Source organism: Oncorhynchus kisutch, linkage group LG23 (assembly GCF_002021735.2).
Source record: "Oncorhynchus kisutch isolate 150728-3 linkage group LG23, Okis_V2, whole genome shotgun sequence".
Taxonomy (NCBI): Eukaryota; Metazoa; Chordata; class Actinopteri; order Salmoniformes; family Salmonidae; genus Oncorhynchus; species Oncorhynchus kisutch.
In genome coordinates, this window is record NC_034196.2 from 22531254 (window position 1) to 22552926 (window position 21673).

A 21673-nucleotide genomic window follows, 5' to 3' on the forward strand; every position below is an offset into this window, starting at 1 on the left:
ACACAAAGAGAGGTTGAATAGGCTAGTAATAGGGGTTGCAACAATTTCAGCTGATAATTTTAGAAAGAGAGGGTCCAGATTGTCTAGCCCAGCTGATTTGTAGAGATCCAGATTTTGCAGTTCTTTCAGAACATCAACTGTCTGGGTGAAGGAGGAGCGGGGGTGGGTAGGGGGGGAGTTGCTGCAGTGGTGCTGAGATGTTGGTCGGCGTAGGGGTAGCCAGGTGGAAAGCATGGCCAGCCGTGGTAAAATGCTTAATAAATGATCAATTATAATTGATTTATCGGTGGTGACAGTGTTCCCTATACTCAGTGCATTGGGCAAGGTGCTCTTATTCTCCATGGATTTTACAGTGTCCCAAAACTTTTTGGAATTAGTGCTACAGTTTGAAAATGATAGCCTTAGCTTTCCTAATTGACTGAGTATATTGGTTCCTGACTTCCCTGAAAAGTTGCATATCACGGGGGCTATTCGATGCTAATGCAGAATGCCACAGGATGTTTTTGTGCTGGTCAAGGGCAGTCAAGTCTGGGGTGAACCAAGGGCTATATATGTTCTTAGTTCTACATTTTTTGAATGGGCATTCTTATTTAAGATGGAAAGGAAAGCACTTTTGAAGAGCAACCAGGCATCCTCTACTGACGGGATGAGGTCAATATCCTTCCAGAATACCAGGGCCAGGTCAATTAGAAAGGCCTGCTCGCTGAAGTGTTTTAGGGAGTGTTTGACAGTGATGTGGGGTGGTCATTTGACTGTGGACCCATTATGCACGCAGGCAGTGAGGTGATCGCTGAGATCCTGGTTGAAGACAGCAGAGGTGTATTTAGAGGGCAAGTTGGTCAGGATGATATCTAAGAGGGTGCTCATGGTTACGGATTTAGGGCTGTACCTGGTAGGTTCCTTGATAATTTGTGTGATATTGAGGGTATCTAGCTTATATTGTAGGACGGCCGGGGTGTTAAGCATGTCCCAGTTTATGTCACCTAACAGTACGAACTCTGAAGATAGATGGGGGGACGATAAATTCACATATGGTGTCCAGGGCACAGCTGGGGGATGAGGGGGGTCTATAACAAGAAGCAACGGTGAGAGACTTGTTTCTGGAATGGTGGATTTTTAAAAGTAGAAGCACAAATTATTTGGCAGTTCCAGCTTGTCGGAACATTTTATATTTAGGGATGGAAATTTCAGGATTTTTGGTGGCCTTCCTAAGCCAGGATTCAGACACGGTTAGGACATCCGGGAATGCGGAGTGTGCTGAAGCAGTGAAGAAAAAAAACTTAGGGAGGAGGCTCCTAATGTTAACATGCATGAAACCAATGCTTTTACGGTTACATTTGTCAACAAATGAGAGCGCCTGGGGAATTGGAGTGATGTTGGGGGCTGCAGGGCCTGGGTTAACCTCTACATCACCAGAGGAACAGAGGGAGGAGTAGGATAAGAACACGGCTAAAGGTTAACTTCTTGGATATAGGGGGCGCTCTTTTAATTTATGGATAAAAAAACTTTCCCGTTTTAAACAAGATATTTTGTCACGAAAAGATGCTCGACTATGCATATAATTGACAGCTTTGGAAAGAAAACACTCTGACGTTTCCAAAACTGCAAAGATATTGTCTGTGAGTGCCACAGAACTAATGCTACAGGTGAAACCAAGATGAAATTTCATACAGGAAGTGCCCCAGATTTTGAATGTGCTGTGTTCCAATGTCTCCTTATATGGCTGTCTATGGGTCACGAATGAGCTTAGACTTTCTGTCGTTTCCCCAAGGTGTCGACAGCATTGTGACGTATTTGTAGGCAAATCATTGGAAGATTGACCTTAAGAGACTACAATTACCAGGTGGCCGCTTGGTGTCCTCCGTTGCAATTAATGCGTAATCTCCAGCTGCGTGTATTTTTTGTTTGCTTCGAAGAGAAACACAGCTGCCACGAATGATTTATCATCGAATAGATATGTGAAAAACACCTTGAGGATTGATTCTAAACAACGTTTGCCATGTTTCTGTCGATATTATGGAGTTATTTTGGCGTTGTAGAGACTGCATTTTCAGATTTTTTTCTTAGCCAAACGTGATGAACAAAACGGAGCTATTTCTCCTACGCAAGTAATCTTTTTGGAAAAACTACTAGGATTAAAAGAAAATTCATCTATACACTAACATAATAGTATTCTGATTAGTCAGTCCTGATTGAAATGTATACATAATTAGGCATTATTGATAAAAAATCCCTTAACAACTACCCATCCCGGATCCGGGAGAATTGTCATCAACTGACACTAAGTAGCATAACACAACGGACAAAAAATCTTTCTAGAAAATATTCATATTCATGAAATCACAAGTGAAATATATTCAAACACAGCTTAGCCTTTTGTTATTCACCCTGTCATCTCAGATTTTGAAAATATGCTTTACAGCCAAAGCAAGACAAGCATTTGTGTAAGTTTATCGATAGCCTAGCATAGTATTATGCCTAGCTAGCAGCAGGCAATCTGGTCACGAAAATCAGAAAAGCAATCAAATTAAATCGTTTACCTTTGATGAGCTTCGGATGTTTTCACTCACGAGACTCCCAGTTAGATGTTCCTTTTTTTCCCCAAAAATTATTTTTGTAGCCGTTAGTTCTTCACGTTTGGCTGAGAAAACAACCGGAAATTGCGGTCATTACGATTGTAATCAATCCTCAAGGTGTTTTTCAAATATCTATTCGATAATATATCAACCGGGACAGAGCTTTTTTCAGTAAGACCGGGTGGAAAAATGGCTACCCCTGTCTTTTGCGCGAGAAATACACAAAGAGCCATCAGGTGGACACTGACAGAATGTTGTTGTTCAGGCTCATTTTTCAAAATAAAAGCCTGAAACTATGTCTTGTGATACGAGACACATTAAGGAAGCCATAGAAAAAGGAATCTTGTTGATATCCCATTCACTGCTCAATAGGGAAGCATTGGAAGGGACTCTTATTTAGAAACCGCTGCGTTCCTGATTGGATTTTTCTCATAATTTTGCCTGCAATATCAGTTCTGTTATACTCACAGACAATATCTTTACAGGTTTGGAAACTTTAGAGTGTTTTCTATCCTAAGCTGTCAATTATATGCATATTCTATTTTCTGGTCCTGAAAAATAGCCTGTTTACTTTGGGAACGTTATTTTTCCCAAAATAAAAAAAATTACCCCTAGTTTCAACAGGATAAAAGAACTGGTCGTCTAGTGCATTCGGAACAGAGAGTAAAAGGAGCAGGTTTCTGAAGAAGAATAGATTCAAGGCATAATGTACACAAAAGGGTATGGTAGGATGTGAGTACAGTGGAGGTAAGCCGAGGCATTGAGTGATGATGAGATAGGTTTAGTCTCTAGAGGCACCATTTAAGTCAGGTGCGGTCACCGCAATGTGTGGGGGGTGAAACATAAGGGCTAGCTAAGGCATATTGAGCAGGGCTGGAGGCTCTATAGTGAAATAAGACAAACAGTCCTAACCAAAACAGCAAGAGACAAGGCATATTGACATTAGGGAGAGGCATGTGTAGCCGAGTGATCATAGGATCCAGTGGGCTAGAGGGAGCTAGCTAGGCGAGCTGGAGGCACGGCGATTCAGACAGCTAGCAGGTCGGGGCTAGCAGTAGGCTAGCAGATGGGCCTCAGGGGGAAGTTGCAATGGGAGAGCCTGTTGAAACCCCCTAGGACGGTTACATCGGCAGACCAGTCGTGATGGATAGGCGGGGCGCCGTGTCGGCAGCAAAGGGTTCTTGCCAATTGGCAAAAGAGGTATTGAAGCCCAGGAATTATCTGGTAGATTTCTCCAGCTAGCCAGGAGATGGGCCTAGCTCCAGGCTAGCTCCAGGCTAACTGGTGCTTGCTTCGGGACAGAAACCCCCTCGGACGGTTACGTCGGTAGACCAGTCATGATGGATCGGCAGGGCTCCCTGTCAGCAGCATAGGGTCCAGGCCAATTGTCAAAATAGGTCATTGAAGCCCAGGAATTGCTTGATGGATCTCTTCGGCTAGCCAGGAGATGGGCCTGGTTCGAGGCTAGCTCCAGGCTAACTGGTGCTTGCTTCGGGACAGAGATGTTAGCCAGGAGTAGCCACTCGGATAGCAGTTAGCTAGCTGCGATGATCCGGAGTAAGGTTCAGAGCTTGCGGTAGGAAGATGTGGTAGAGGAAAGCAGTCCGATATGCTCTGTGTTGATTTCGCACTGTGCAGGCTAGCAGGAGTTTACCGGGCTGAGGCTGGCAGATGTCCGACTTAACGGTGATGACCGCTAGCAGTGGCTAACTGACTACTAGCTAGAAGCTGGTTAGCTGGCTAGCTGCTGAAGGGGGTTCCGGTTCTAAAGTGTAAAAAATAGCCGATCCATACCACTTTGGGTGAGGCGGGTTGCAGGAGATTATGTTCAGTCCGTAGATGGAAAATTATATATAAAAATATATACGAAGAAAAACGATATGTACAAGGGACAATCAAAACAGACATCCCACTGCTACGCCAACACACACACACACACACACACACACACACACACACACACACACACACACACACACACACACACACACACACACACAGTAAAAAAATCTACAGTTCTGATGCTGATAACTCACATGCAAAGAAACACACAAACGCAAAAAACAGAACACACTATGCTCTCAGAACACACTAACCATTATTTTTTCCTCTCCTTCCTGAAGCGCACACACACACACTGGCACTCAGTGAACCCCACATGCGGCAGCCTCAAATGAGTATTGACAGTGTTGTTAGAGAGCCTTTGAAGTTTTATTTGATAGAAAAATTGCCTCTCGCTTCACTGGAGTGATTTTAGATCCAGCTACAAACAAGAGCTTCCTCAATCGTCTGGAATTAAAATCTGATAAAAAGAGCAATCACTGCAATTGTAAAGGAGTGTCTTGTAATCAAACTATCAAAAAGAAATCTGCTGAAAAGGGAGTAGATGGTCCTGGGTCTCCAAGGTTACCAATAATAAAACCCATTTCATGTGTCAGATGCATCTCTCCCTGCCCTGTTGTTTTAGCTGCTGCTAAATTGATTAATCACTTTACCTCATAAAACCGGTTATTAGCTTTTAAAGGCGCAATCACTGCTTTCCCCAAGCTTCAAATACAGCTTCGAATGGTTCATTGTTTTGACAATGCCTCCACAATGTCAAAACACAGATGTAATATAAAAAGGTCCTCTTTACTTTTCTAAGTTACTTTTGTTTATGTATTATTTTATTTCACTTAATTCTAGAGTAGATTAAAGGACATTGAATGAAAATGAGGTGGTAGGTGTGCTGCTGGGTTTTAGGATAAAGCTTTGGCTTAATCTGACCAGTGACACAATGTACCCACTTAGATAATACAATAGTCCTAAATAGACCTAATGCATCAAGTTAACAACAAGGTATATCTACATATATGCTCATGGTAACACATGTGGAGAGGTCATATCACTTCAAACCACAGACTGCAAATGTGACACCTCATCCCTTTCCGACGATTCCAACATTTTAACAGGTGTTTTTGACATTTGACAGAAGTACAGACTCAGAGCTTCAAAATGGTCTGTCATACACTGCATTCGGAATAACAACGGCAAAGTAATGCTGCTTTGAACGTTTATAAACTTGTAACCCCACTTAAAAAGAGAAATGGTCCTTGAAAAGTTTTGGTTCTGTTTTTATACCTCTTTGTTCACACCCATTCAGCATTGTTCCCACCCTCTTAAGCCTTAGTCCCACACATCTCTTTAAAAATTCACTTGTGAGGCCATGTCCTCAACAGAGTGAGTAAGGTAGTGTAGTAAACAACCAAAGATTTCAAGACTAAAAGTGGTAAAAGTAGTAGCCTTTCTTGATAATGGCGCCATTTACACTTCCAGGTGAAGTTGGTTGAGAGAATACCAAGAGTTTGCAAAACTATCATCAAAGGAAAGTGTGTCTACTTTGAAGAATCTCAAATACAAAATATATTTTGATTTGTTTAACACTTTTTTGGGTACTACATGATTCCATATGTGTTATTTCATAGTTTTGTTATCTCCACTATTATTCTCCAGTGTAGAAAATAGTAAAAATATAAGACTGCACTCAACTAAGACTGCACTCAACTAAGACTGCAATCAACTAAGACTGCACTCAATGACCTGTATAAGGCCACCTTTACTCCACACACAGTGACGCATACAAAGCTCTCCCTCGCCCTCCATTTGGCTTACAAGCTAAATCTAAAGCAGGAAGTACCAGTGACTCGCTCAATACGAAATTGGTCAGATGACATGGATGCTAAAATACAGGACTGTTTTTCTAGCACAGGCTGGAATATGTTCAGAGATTCATCCAATGGCATTGAGGAGTATACCACATCAGTCACCGGCTTCATCAATAAGTGCATCGACGACGTGGTCCCCACAGTGACAGTATGTACATATCCCAACCAGAAGCCATGGATTACAGGCAACATCTGCACTGAGCTAAAGGCTAGAGCTAATGCTTTCAATGAGCGGGACACTAACACGGACACTTACAGTGGACTTACAGTGGGGAGAACAAGTATTTGATACACTGCCGATTTTGCAGGTTTTCCTACTTACAAAGCATGTAGAGGTCTGTAATTTTTATCATAGGTACACTTCAACTGTGAGAGACGGAATCTAAAAGAAAATCACATGGTATGATTTTTAAGTAATTAATTAGCATTTTATTGCATGACATAAGTATTTGATCACCTACCAACAAGTAAGAATTCCGGCTCTCACAGACCTGTTAGTTTTTCTTTAAGAAGCCCTCCTGTTCTCCACTCATTACCTGTATTAACTGCACCTGTTTGAACTCGTTACCTGTATAAAAGACACCTGTCCACACACTCAATCAAACAGACTCCAACCTCTCCACAATGGCCAAGACCAGAGAGCTGTGTAAGGACATCAGGGATACAATTGTAGACCTGCACAAGGCTGGGATGGGCTACAGGACAATAGGCAAGCAGCTTGGTGAGAAAGCAACAAATGTTGGTGCAATTATTAGAAAATGGAAGACTTTCAAGATGGCGGTCAATCTCACCTCGTGGGGCATCAATGATCATGGTGAGGGATCAGCCCAGAACTACATGGCAGGACCTAGTCAATGACCTGAAGAGAGCTGGGACCACAGTCTCAAAGAAAACCATTAGTAACACACTACACCGTCATGGATTAAAATCCTGCAGCGCACGCAAGGTCCCCCTGCTCAAGCCAGCGCATGTCCAGGCCCGTCTGAAGTTTGCCAATGACCATCTGGATGATCCAGAGGAGGAATGGGAGAAGGTCATGTGGTCTGATGAGACAAAAATAGAGCTTTTTGGTCTAAACTCCACTCCCCGTGTTTGGAGGAAGAAGAAGGATGAGTAAAACCCCAAGAACACCATCCCAACCGTGAAGCATGGAGGTGGAAACATCATTCTTTGGGGATGCTTTTCTGCAAAGGGGACAGGACGACTGCACCGTATTGAGGGGAGGACAGACCTGAACCCAATGGAAAGTCTTTGGAGGGAGCTGAAAGTCCATATTGCCCAGCGACAGCTCCGAAAGCTGAAGTATCTGGAGAAGGTCTGTATGGAGGAGTGGGCCAAAATCCCTGCTGCAGTGTGTGCAAACCTGGTCAAGAACTTCAGGAAACATATGATCTCTCTAATTGCAAACAAAGGTTTCTGTACCAAATATTAAGTTCTGCTTTTCTGATGTAGCAAATACTTATGTCATGCAATAAAATGCAAATTAATTACTTAAAAATCATACAATGTGATTTTTTGGATTTTTGTTTTAGATTCCGTCTCTCACAGTTTAAGTGTACCTATGCTAAAAATTACAGACCTCTACATGCTATGTAAGTAGGAAAACCTGCAAAATCGGCAGTGTATCAAATACTCCCCACTGTATATGAAATCTCTCTATGCCCTCAGACGACCCACCAAACAGGTAAAGATTGAATCCTATATAAACTCAGCAAAAAAAGCAACGTCCCTTTTTCAGGACCCTGTCTTTCAAAGATAATTCCTAAAAATCCAATAACTTCACAGATCTTCATTGTAAAGTTTCCCATGCCTGTTCAATGAACCATAAACAATTCATTAATGAACACGCACTTGTGGAACGGTGGTTAAGACACTAACAGCTTACAGACAGTAGGCAATTAAGGTCACAGTTATGAAAACCTAGGACACTAAAGAGGCCATTCTACTGACTCTGAAAAACACCTGTGTCTCTGCTCATCTGCGTAAATGTGCCCTAGGCATGCTGCAAGGAGGCATGGGGACTGCAGATGTGGCCAGGGCAATAAATTGCAAAGTCCGTACTGTGAGACGCCTAATACAGCGCTACAGGGAGACAGGATGGACAGCTGATCATCCGGGACAGGTATAGGATGGCAACAACAACTGCCTGAGTTACACAAGGAACGCATAATCCCTCCATCAGCGCTCAGACTGTTCACAATAGACTGAAAGAGGCTGGACTGTGGGCTTGTAGGCCTGTTGTAAGGAAGGTCCTCACCAGACATCACCTGCAACAACGTCGCCTATGGGCACAAACCCACCGTCGCTGGACCAGCCAGTACAGGCAAAAAGTATTCTTCACTAAATGAGTCCATAGTTTTGTCTCACCAGGGGTGATGGTCGGATTTGTGTTTATCATTGAAGGAATGAGCGTTACCCTCGATTTCTCGCTGGACCCTCTCTTTCTAAAATGATCTGCCGAAATTGTTGCAACCCCTATTACAAGCCTGTTTAACCTCTCTTTCGTATCGTCTGAGATTCCCAAAGATTGGAAAGCTGCCACGGTCATCCCCCTCTTCAAAGGGGATGACACTCTAGACCCAAACTGCTACAGACCTATATCTATCCTACCCTGTCTTTCTAAGGTCTTCGAAAGCCAAGTTAACAAACAGATTACTGGTCATGGGTGCACCTCAGCCACGTTCAAGGTTCTAAACGACATCATAACCGCCATCGATAAGAGACATTACTGTGCAGCCGTATTCATCGACCTGGCCAAAGCTTTCGACTCTGTCAATCACAACATTCTTATTGGCAGACTCAACAGCCTTGGTTTCTCAAATGATTGCCTCGCCTGGTTTACCAACTACTTCTCTGATAGAGTTCAGTGTGTCAAATCGGAGGGCCTCTGACAGTCCCTATGGGTGTGCCACAGGGTTCAATTCTTGGGCCGACTCTCTTTTCTGTATAGATCAATGATGTTGCTCTTGCTGCTGGTGATTCTCTGATCCACCTCTATGCAGACGACACCATTCTGTATACTTCTGGCCCCTCCTTGGACACTGTGTTAACTAACCTCCAGACGAGCTTCAATGCCATACAACTCTCCTTCCGTGGTCTCCAACTGCTCTTAAACGCAAGTAAAACTAAATGCATGCTATTCAATCGATCACTGCCCGCACCTGCTCGCCCGTCCAGCATCACTACTCTGGACGGCTCTGACTTAGAATACGTGGACAACTACAAATACCTGGGTGTCTGGTTAGACTGTAAACTCACATTAAGCATCTCCAATCCAAAATTAAATTTAGAATCGGCTTCCTATATCGCAACAACGCATTCCTTCACTCATGCTGCCAAACATACCCTCGTAAAACTGACCATCCTACCGATCCTCGACTTCGGTGATGTCATCTATAATATAGCCTCCAACACTCTACTCAACAAACTGGATGCAGTCTATCACAGTGCCATCCGTTTTGTCACCAAAGCCCCAGACCCTACCCACCATTGCGACCTGTATGCTCTTGTTGGTTGGCCCTCGCTTCATACCCGTCGCCAAACCCACTGCCTACAGGTTATCTACAAGTCTCTGCTAGGTAAAGCCCCACCTTATCTCAGATCACTGGTCACCATAGCAGCACCCACTCGTAGCACGCGCTCCAGCAGGTATATCTCACTGGTCACCCACTCATTGGTTGTCATTGGTTGTCTTTCCTTCCAGTTCTCTGCTGCTCCCTCACTAGCTTTAAGCACCAACTGTCAGAGCAGCTTACAGATCACTGCACCTGTACATAGCCCATCTGTAAACAGCCCATCTATCTACCTACCTCATCCCCATACTGGTATTTATTTAATTTTCTCCTTTGCACCCCAGTATCTCTACCTGCACATTCATCTTCTGCCGATCTACCATTCCAGTGTTTAATTGCTATATTGTAATTACTTCGCCACCATGTCCTATTTAGTTCCTTAACTTACCTCATTTGCACTCACTGTATATAGACTTTGTTTTCTTTTGTTCTACTGTATTATTCTGTATGTTTTGTTTATTCCATGTGTAACTGTGTTGTTGTATGTGTCGAATTGCTCCGCTTTATCTTGGCCAGATCACAGTTGCAAAAGAGAACTTGTTCTCAACTAGCCTACCTGGTTAAATAAAGGTGAAATAAAATAAATAAATAAAAACACTGAGGCCTGTACTCTGGAGCGGGATCGATTTGGAGGTGGAGGGTCCGTCATGGTCTGGGTCTATGTGTCACAGCATCATCTGACTAAGCTTGTTGTGATTGCAGGCAATCTCAATGCTGTGCATTAAATACAGCTGGTGGCCGCACCAGATACTGACTGTTACTTTTGATTTAGACCCCCCCATTTCCGTTAGTCACATGTCTGTGGAACTTGTTCAGTTTATGTCTCAGTTGTTGAATCTTGTTATGTTCATACAAATATTTACACGTTAAGTCTGCTGAAAACAAATGCAGTTGACAGTGTGAGGACGTTTCTTTTTTTTGCTGAGTTTACTAGGCGGTGTCAGAGGACGGAACAAAAATTGTCAAAGACTCTAGCCACCCAAGTCATAGACTGTTCTCTCTGCTACCGCATGGTAAGTCTAGTACCAAAAGGCTCCGTAACAGCTTCTACCTCCAAGCCAGAAGACTGCTGAACAATTAATCAAATGTCCACCCAGATTATTTACATTGACACACCCCCTTTGTTTTTACACTGCATCTACACTCTGTTAACGATCTATGCATACTGTAGTCACTTTACAAATTACCTCGACTAACCTGTACCCTCGCACATTGACTAGGTACCTCCCCCTGTGTATAGCTTCGTTATTGTTATGTAATTTTCTTCTGTTACTTTTAGATTTTATAAAAAATATTTTACTTTAGTTTATTTTGTAAACATTTTCTTAAAACTGTTTAAGGGCTTGTAAGTAAGCATTTCTGTCACATTCTGACCTTAGTTATTTTATTATGTCTTTGTTTTAGTATGGTCAGGGCTTGAGTTGGGTGGGTTGTCTATGTTCCTTTTTCTATGTTTTGGGAGTTCTGTGTTTGGCTTGGTATGGTTCTCAATCAGAGGCAGCTGTGTATCGTTGTCCCTATCGTTGTCCCTGATTGAGAACCATATTTAGGTAGCCTGGTTTCACTTTTGAGTTGTGGGTGATTATTTTCTGTGTTAGTTACTACACGGGACCGGTTGGTTGTGTCACGTTGTTATTTGTGCATTTTTGTAGTGTTCAGTTTGTCTTATTAAAATGGGCACTTACCACTCTGCAAATTGGTCCGATCTCTCTTACTCCTCAGAAGAGGAAGACGACGAACGTTACAATTTCACAGTAAGGTCTACACCTGTAGTATTCAGCGCGTGTGACAAATAACATTGAATTTGATTTGACTACAATAAGGAAAAACTCCAGGTAAAATCACACTTTATAAAAATGCAAGATCAATAAAAGTAGTTCCCAATCACGTTGGTGGTAAATGAAACAATCAAAATGTGTTGTTTATGCTTTACATACCAAGTGTTGTCATCGATTCCTTGTGGAGACGCCCCACCTCTGTGGGCAGCAGCCTTCCATCAAACTTTTTCTGTCCTGGTAATACTATTGCATTATCCTTTGCATAGTTGTTGATGTTCACAACTTGCTGCAAGTCCTCATGCTTCAGATGTAACCAGCGCTTGCTTGGGCCAGCTCTCTTGTTGATGGAAGACATTAGACCATTCTCCTTGTATGACTGGTGGAGGAGAGTCAGGCGTGTTCTGCAGTGGCAAATCATGCAGGCTCTAGTTTTGTCTTATCTTGATTATTGTCCAGTCGTGTGGTCGAGTGCTGCAAGGACCTATTTAAGCTGCAGCTGGCCCAGAACAGAGCAGCACGTCTTGCTCTTCATTGTGATCAGAGGGCTAATATAAATACTATGCATGCCAGTCTCTCTTGGCTAAGAGTTAAGGAGAGATTGACTGCATCACTTTTTCTTTTTATAAGAAACATTAGTAGTTTGCATAGTCAACTTAAACACAGCTCTGACACACACACTTACCCCACCAGACATGCCACCAGGGGTCTTTTCACAGTCCCCATATTCAAGAAAGCATACAGAGTTATATAGAGCTACCATTGCATATAACTCTGTTCCATCTCTTATTGCTCAAATGAACAGTAAACAGTTTAAAACAACAGATAAAGCAACACCTCACGGCACAACGCCTCTCCCCTATCTGACCTAGATAGTGTGTGTGTGTGTGTGTATGTATTGATATGTAGGCTATGTGTGCCTTTTTTAATTGATGTAGTTCTGTCCTTGAGCTGTTCTTGTCTATTAATGTGCTGTATTATGTTATGTTTCATGTTTTGTGTGGACCCCAGGAAGAGTAGATGCTGCTTTCCTAATAAAATATAAAAATACCAAAATGGTAAAAGACCAATTCCAGATACAAATATTTGATCATTATTAGATGAGGCTTACCCAGGAACACACTTGTCTACATTGATAGGTCATGTGAAAGAGAGGCTATAACCTCTCCCCAATAACATATATCTAAGTGGATGGGTCTCTATTGCCTAGAATCTGTTCGCATATAGATGGCCATAATCACCCCCAGACACAGCTGGCTAAGTTTATGGGTCATGTAATCATCTGGCAAAGTGGAGTCTTTTGTTTAGACATGTAGCTAGCTAGCCAGCTAAACAATGAACAATAATCCCAACCCATACAGAAGCAAGACAAGCAGATTGTCATAGCTAGCCACCATGCATGAAATGTTGTAGTATGAATCTGCAGGTAGCTAAAGCTAACCAAATGGATTCAATGTTAGCTAGTGTTAGCTATGTTAGCTGTTGGTGCCAGACTTGATGCACCGGTACTGCTTGCCGTGCGGAAGCAGAGAGAATAGTCTATGGCTTGAGTGGTTGTAGTCTTTAAAACTTCTTAAGGCTAGGGACACTATTTTCACGCCCGAATGAAAAGTGTGCCCAAAGTAAACTGCCTGCTACTCAGGCCCAGAAGCTAGAATATGCATAGTATTAGTAGATTTGGATAGAAAACACTGAAGTTTCTCAAACTGTTTGAATGATGTCTGTGAGTATAACAAAACTTATTTGTCAGGCAAAACCCAGAGGACAAACCATCCAGGAATATATTTTTTTGAGGTCACTCTCTTTTCAATGGGTTTTCAATGGGAATCTAGAATTCTAAGGCAGTTGATTGCAGTTCCTATTGCTTCCATTGGATGTCAAACGTCGAAATTGGTTGATGTTTTTCCTTTGAGAAATGAAATAGCCCTGTTCAGAACGAGGGTTGAGTGAAGTGTACTGTTGTGGTTGAGGCGCGTGACCTGAAAGCTCGCTCCAATTTGTTTTCCTACGGTATTGAACACAGTTTATTCCGTCTTAAATTTGATAAATTATTTACGTTTAAAAATACCTAAAGTAGGATTAGGAAAGTTGTTTGAAATGTTTGGATCAAGTTTACAGGTAACTAACTGTATAACTTTTTGACGATTCGACTGTCCATGCCAAACTTTTTCAACCCCCTGAGGGAAAGAGGCGCTGTCGCGTCTTCTTCATGACAGTGTGCGTGTGTTTGGAACATTTGAAGTATTTAGTGATTTGGACTAACTTGAATCTTGACCTGCTCCACTGCAACCCTGTCGATGTGGATGGGGGCATGCTTGCGATCAGCTCCTTGGTCTTACTGATCTTGAAGGAGAGGTTGTTGTTCTGGCACCACACTGCCAGGTCACTGACCTCCTCTCTGTAGGCTGACTCATCATCATCGGTGACCTAGAGTCCTAAGCTTGTTGACAAGCTGTAGTCAATGAACAGCATTCTCACATAGGTATTCCTTTTATCTAGGTTTGTGAGGGCAGTGTGGAGAGCAATTGAGATTACGTCATCTATGGATCTGTTGGGGCGGTGCTGAGAGTGGGTCTAGGGTGCTGGGAGGATGGAGTGCATAACCCGCCTCTCAAAGCGCTTCATGATTACAGAAGTGAGTGCTACAGGGCGGTAGTCATTGTGGCATGAAGCCTTAGAGTAGCTAGCTAACAGTAGGCTTCAACTTACAATGAAAATGACTTTGTCAAAATTAGAAACGCATAATATCTGAAATGTAGCTAGACTCTTAGCCGTTTACATGGATGATTGCTTCATGGCCATTGTTGGCCTTTGTTTGAAGATGTAATCCGGAGACGGGTATTTTATACAACAGCCTTCTGTGTTCTCTTTTCTTCTCCCTCTGCATTTGCAATCAAACATCCACATTTTCTCCATCTCCTTCTCATACTCCTTTTCCAGCGGGCATTCTACTGATTTCACTTCTTCCATGACAACAACACTGTTGTTGATTTCCTCATCGTCTGATTCATTTTCAAAGTCAAAGCAAGTCAACATGGCACGATCTTTCTCCAGAAAGTACTTGTTTTCTCTTTTCAACTTTTTCCCACTGATCTTTGTCGATAGCGCCTGCTAAATTCATGGCAGCAATGTTGAGAGCAGTAGCAACACTTTTGCAGTTCTCCTTGGCTATATCTTTTTTTTGTAAATGTGGTCGCAAGGATTATCTGAGCAGCTCATGTTTTAGACAGACGCCTGCGACATAGCAGACCAATCAGAACTCATGTCTCGTCATGTCCAGCCCATCCATTATCTCAGCCAATCATGGCTAGTGGGAAGGTTCCTCACTTTGTCTGATGCTAAACCAACTTGGCTTGTAAACAATTTGATTCATATTTAAAGATGACATACAAGTTTGTTATTAACGGACACGAAAGTTCACATGTTCAAGAAGGCATTTCTGGTAAAAACAAATTTTGATGAAAATATATATTTTTTATGTTAAATTCCTCTCCTGTAGTGACGTCTGTCATAGCACCAGCTTTCTTAAATGGATCGTAAATGACCCCTGGGCCTTATATGTTTGACCTTCGACCCAGCCCTACAGGTGCCATAGTACACATATCTACACAGCTGGGCCGGTGTGTTCCCAGTGTGTTTAGCTATGTCGTTAGCATGCAGCCAGTAGCATGCAGCTTTAATAGTACGGTGCTGTGGAGGAGGAGTGTGTTGGCCATGGTCCTTTTCAGATGAGGCAGTGATCAGTGCTGACAGTTCATTATGGCAGTGTGGAGGGAGTGGAAGCGTGAGTCTGTGTGTGGGCGGGTGGTGGAGCAGAGGAGGATGGTGGAGAGGAGACTCAGACCTAATGGGAGTGGATGGAAGTACTTCCCTTCTCATCACACATCACTCACATTTACATGCTTACATCTCCAGCAGGCCCCGGAGCTGGGGAACTGCCAGTCAGACAGATGAGGCGGAGTGTGTGTGTGTCTGAGTGTGTCTGAGTGTGAAGCTGGTGATCGCAGACGCCATTGAGTGTACAGTACATGCATCATCTTGTCTTGATTAATATACGCACTGTACATTATGAAAAAGCTTGGGTCATGGTGTTCCTCCATCATTATGTTCTTTCTTCAGTGTTAAGCTTGTCATGTTGACGTCTTCGCTCCTCCCTCTGTCCATTATTGATGGTGTTGGCTTCAGTGTGAGTGCTTGTACAGGTGATGTGAAATTATATATTTGAAGTTGAACCAATACAAGTGTGTGTGTGTTTGTCTGTTTGTATACTAATGTGTGTGTATAATGTTGTAGGTGATGTCCCCTCTGTCTGACTCGATCCTGGCTGAGCGGATGGTCAGGGTTCTGGAAGACAAAGTGAGTGTGACAGAGCTGGGAGTGCAGCTGGTCTCTGGCCTCTCTCTGTCCCTCCAGCTCAGCCCAGGGAGCAACAGGGCCATCGTGGCCACGGCTACAACACAGGAAGTCATGCAGAAACTTAAACAGGTAACCACACACACATGACTCAGCAACCTACTGCATCAAACAGACAGTGGGGCAAAAACGTATTTAGTCAGCCACCAATTGTGCAGGTTCTCCCACTTAAAAAGATGAGAGAGGTCTGTAATTTTCATCATAGGTACACTTCAACTATGACAGACAAAATGAGAAAAAAATCCAGAAAATCACATTGTAGGATTTTTATTAATTTATTTGCAAATTATGGTGGAAAATAAGTATTTGGTCACCTACAAACAAGCAAGATTTCTGTCTCTCACAGACCTGTAACTTCTTCTTTAAGAGGCTCCTCTGTCCTCTACTCGTTACCTGTATTAATGGCACCTGTTTGAACTTGTTATCAGTATAAAAGACACCTATCCACAACCTCAAACAGTCACACTCCAAACTCCACTATGGCCAAGACCAAAGAGCTGTCAAAGGACACCAGAAACAAAATTGTAGACCTGCACCAGGCTGGGAAGACTGAATCTGCAATATGTACGCAGCTTGGTTTGAAGAAATCAACTGTGGGAGCAATTATTAGGAAATGGAAGACATACAAGACCACTGTTAATCTCCCTCGATCTGGGGCTCCACGCAAGATCTCACCCCATGGGGTCAAAATGATCACAAGAACGGTGAGCAAAAATCCCAGAACCACACAGGGGGACCTAGTGAATGACCTGCAGAGAGCTAACAAAGCCTACCATCAGTAACACACTATGCCGCCAGGGACTCAAATCCTGCAGTGCCAGACGTGTCCCCCTGCTTAAGCCAGTACATGTCCAGGCCCATCTGAAGTTTGCTAGAGAGCATTTGGATGATCCAGAAAAAGATTGGGAGAATGTCATATGGTCAGATGAAACCAAAATATAACTTTTTGGTAAAAACTCAACTCGTCGTGTTTGGAGGACAAAGAATGCTGAGTTGCATCCAAAGAACACCATACCTACTGTGAAGCATGGGGGTGGAAACATCATGCTTTGGGGCTGTTTATCTGCAAAGGGACCAGGACGACTGATCCGTGTAAAGGAAAGAATGAATGGGGCCATGTATCGTGAGATTTTGAGTGAAAACCTCCTTCCATCAGCAAGGACATTGAAGATGAAACGTGGCTGGGTCTTTCAGCATGACAATGATCCCAAACACACCGCCCGGGCAACGAAGGAGTGGCTTCGTAAGAAGCATTTCAAGGTCCTGGAGTGGCCTAGCCAGTCTCCAGATCTCAACCCCATAGAAAGTCTTTGGAGGGAGTTGAAAGTCTGTGTTGCCCAGCAACAGCCCCAAAACATCACTGCTCTAGAGGAGATCTGCATGGAGGAATGGGCCACAATACCAGCAACAGTGTGTGAAAACCTTGTGAAGACTTACAAAAAACGTTTGACCTCTGTCATTGCCAACAAAGGGTATATAACAAAGTATTGAGATAAACTTTTGTTATTGATCAAATACTTATTTTCCACCATAATTTGCAAATAAATTCATACAAAATCCTACAATGTGATTTTCTGGATTTTTTTTCTTCTCATTTTGTCTGTCATAGTTGAAGTGTACCTATGATAAATTACAGGCCTCTCTCATATGTTTAAGTGGGAGAACTTGCACAATTGGTGGCTGACTAAATACTTTTGAGCTGTTTTGCCTTTTTTGACTGTATGTTGACCAATAGATATAAATTGTATATGGGAATTTTCATTTTTTTTATATGAGATATGTGATAAAGGTAAACTGTAACTTTCTCACCTGGAATTGGTGGAGTCACATTGGCTGCCATTTTATCCTTTATAGTGAATGTGATCAGATTCTGACATCAAATTATTGATCTAATCTCAATGAAGATGTTTGCTTCTGAAACTAACACGTTTTCAGAGGAACAGCTGCAGAGACCTCCTGCTCAGCTGAAATTCTCCTGTGCTTTTAAATCTGGATAATTAAAACATCTCTGTACATCTGTCGGGGTTCTTTCTCTCCCATTACTTCTACACTCACTCTTTCTTTCTTTTTCTCTCTTGATAAAGATGAAAAGATGTGATTCCTGTAGATACCGGTTGCTTGTGTCTAGTAACAGTAACAGTTTACATTGACAGGGAGCATTCTTTCCTTTTAAGCTGCAGTATGTCCCAAGGGGAGTTGGTGTTCTAGAGTAGAGATGTGGGAAGAGATTGGCTTTGTTGAAGCGCTACTCATACAGTGTTGTTTAGTTTACCCTTTTGATGGAAAAACAAGACTGATGACGCACTGATGTCTGTGTGTGTGCGTGTGTGTGTGTGTATGTATGGTTCCTCAGGAATCTCTTATCAGTGCCTGGCTTCAGTTCAGTGACGGCTCCATGACCCCTCTGGACCACTATGACCCCGCCCACTTTGTGCTCACAGCCACCTCATTGGACGAGCAGGTGGTGTCAGTACAGCGCAGCACCGAGTGGAAGTGGCCGGTTATCGTGGCAAAGGGTGAAGGTCAAGGGTTACTGGTGCGCGTAGAGATGACATCATCAGAGTTCTGCCGGAAGACGAAGCGACGCATCATCCTGGCTGCCGGGGTAGGAAACATCAGTGTTAGGTTTGGCAGCTCTGATGAGCTGTACAGCCGCCCCGGAGGCAGAACCCGACCAGACGCACCCTACTACGGAGGCTCCATCTCTGACATTGAGGCTGGAATCATGAATCGGGACGCTACCACGGTTAAGGCCCCCATCCCGGTGAGGCCCAACGGGGACAGGCTATTGGCCGACGGAGGAGTCCCTGGAGAGTTCTCTGAGTTCCCTGCCCAGGCGGAGCTGCCGCGGGGCCGCAGCACAGAGGAGGACCTGTTGTCGTCCCGCCGTGGCCTCACAGACCTGGAGATCGGTATGTATGCCCTGCTGGGGGTCTTCTGCCTGGCCATCCTAGTCTTCCTCATCAACTGCATCTCCTACGCCCTCAAGTACCGCAGCAAGGAGCTGCCCCTGGAGGCCCCTGAGGCAATGCCTCATGCCCACGACTGGGTGTGGCTTGGCCAGGATGAGGGCCTGTGCCTGCAGCAGCAGCAGGACGAGCTGGGTTCAACCCTGGAGGAGGGCAGCCAGCTGCTGAATGGAGGGGCCCTGAAGAGCAGTGCCCAGGGAAGCTGTCCGGGAGGTAGGAACGAGTCACTCAACTCACCCACCACCAAGAGGAAGAGGGTCAAATTCACCACCTTCTCCAACGTCAAGCCCAATAATGGATGCCCAGTTCTGAGCCCACTGGCACTCGGACTGACCAACGACATTAAGTGGGTGTGTCCAGACATCGAGCTCGGGGACTCGCAAGAGCTCCGGAATTACATGGAGAGGTTGAACGAGAACGCTACAAAGAACGTTGCATAGAGACGCTTGTATTTTTAGTGGACGAATGAGTAACTCTAACACACCCGAATGCCTTCAGAGTAAGGAGGGAGTGAGGGGTGCGTTTATTGAAATTGGTTGGCACTGTACCTCGCTATGACAACAAGATGGAGCGTGCCAGCCATTGTTGTTTCCATTGTTACTATCGGAATGGTCAAGGATCAGAAATGAGGGGAAACTCAAATTGCCATTACACCACATTGGATATGTGGGAATTTTTTTAACTTGAATGACACTTTAATTAGTTGATATATCTGCTCCCTGTCTTTAATTTTAGATAACTAAATTAAATAAGCTTTTCACGCACAGCTCTCTTTGTTGACTTTTTAAATCATAATTTCCTTATTATGTTGTTAAGCAATTACAGTCTGAGAGAAGTGTTCAAAGCTATTAAAATTGTAAATAAGTTGAGCATAGAGACTGGTTTGGAGTATGAGAGACAATATTTTGTAACGTCTTTCTTTAGTCTGTCCTCCTTTTTGCATTTAATTTTGTTCTCCAGAGATCAACATGCATGTTACTGAAGACAAAGACAAAGCCTGTCTTAGTTCCTGTTGATCCGTCAGAAATAAATGTGTACATACTGTAGAGTCCTCCCTATAAGACACATGCTTCTCTCACACACATCCCTGTCAAAGACATGACATTCATTGAATAGCTGAGCTCTAGGTTGTGTGTTTTCTTATTATTTTGGCATTTTTGTTCTTATCTTTCCTTTTCTCTCTATTATTAGAAGTCAACAGGAGTGTCTCCTACTCGCTATTTGTGACATTCTTTTGTTATTTTGTTGTCAAGGTAGTTGATATGATTCCTTTGACTGTTTCCAATTTCTAGGTTAAACCTGTAGCCTACTGTATATGGAGATTTTTACTCCTCGTGTAATTAGTTCACTTCTGACCTTACCTGTAATTATTGGTGAGCGTAACTGTTGGTGAGCTACATCGTGTTAAATCCCCATTTTGTATCTATTTATTCCACTTTCAGGTGAACCATAATCACTCCAGATTATTTCACTAAAACTGAGTCATCGAACCCAAACACACAATATAGTACAGGTCTATTACCAGAACCAATGGTTGGTGCAGATCAGTATAGCATATGCTATTACATTAAACTAAACTCTAATGACATGAGCTGCTGAGTTCCAGGTGGAATAGTGATCCGCTCTGTGGCAAAAATCCTGACGAGTCCATCCTCATCCCTCCTTCCTCCCCGTCAATCAGATCCATCCCTTACTGTTTTCAAAATGGCCTCTGGATTTGATTAAAACTAAAAGGTGAAACCTCTCTCTCCTGTTTCTGTTTGATTCATTTGTCTAGACGTTTAATTCATCCCTCTATCTATCTGTCTAGACTCAGTTACCCATCCAACCTATCCATTTCTACAAACCGACTGCTGCTCTAATGAGATTGGCAATTTGGGGTTTGTGCATTTGTGCATCTGCCAGGCAGATAGTAAGCTGGGGAAATAAGTTATTGTGATGTCTGCATCCCTAAAGTACTACTTCAGACATGGCTGAACTGAGAGTTGTCTTACAACACCAGAACTATTTCCATATTTTGATCACATATTAGCCTATAGGGACCAGAGTTTTTCCTGGTCAGGTCATGTGGTTAGGAAAAACTCATTGGCCCTAATGATGAGTATCACAAGTATTTCCACCATTTACTCTAATGCTACTCATAGTGTATGTCACAGTTCCCTCTCCAACTCTAATGCATTAAAAAGCATTTTGTACCTTTCCTAGACAATTTGTATCTGTCCCATAGAACACAGGTGTGGCTCCTCTTTGTGAATGGGAAAGCTAATTAAGGAGTACTAGGATGTGGTTTACTACATGTTAATGTCAAACTTGACAGTATATACAGTACATGCCTTCAAGCTAAATTATTGTACCCATTTAACAACCCAGATGTCAATGATATTCTAATGAAGTACAAGCCCCAGAACCTGTGAAGAGGAGAGCGGGAGGGATGCAATCAGTCCCCATCCAAATTGCTGAACTTTTTATGCATTTGTGTGTTTTTAGATAACACACTGTACCAATACAATACCCTAAATGATCTTCTGTTGGAAGGGTTGGTTTTAATTTGAAGCGCAGTAGAGAGTTTTTGGAACCTTATGCTTTTTATTGAAATGAATTGTTTTGATGAGTAAAACATGAGTTGGTAAATCAATTTGAAAGCCTGAATGAATAAGTGGCAGA

General features: G+C 43.1%; 1 protein-coding gene across 1 annotated transcript in view; it reads left to right on the top strand.

The window, feature by feature from the left end:
- The window catches only part of LOC109868147 (transmembrane protein 132D-like), an 81260-nt gene extending 60475 nt beyond the window's left edge, over positions 1 to 20785 (top strand). Inside the window, exons 6-7 of the mRNA XM_031802240.1 lie at positions 15921 to 16112; positions 18394 to 20785. Of these exons, the coding sequence (XP_031658100.1) occupies positions 15921 to 16112; positions 18394 to 19449 (1248 nt within the window). The 3' untranslated portion in view covers positions 19450 to 20785. The remainder of the gene's footprint in view (positions 1 to 15920; positions 16113 to 18393) is intronic.
- Positions 20786 to 21673: the final 888 nt, after the last annotated feature.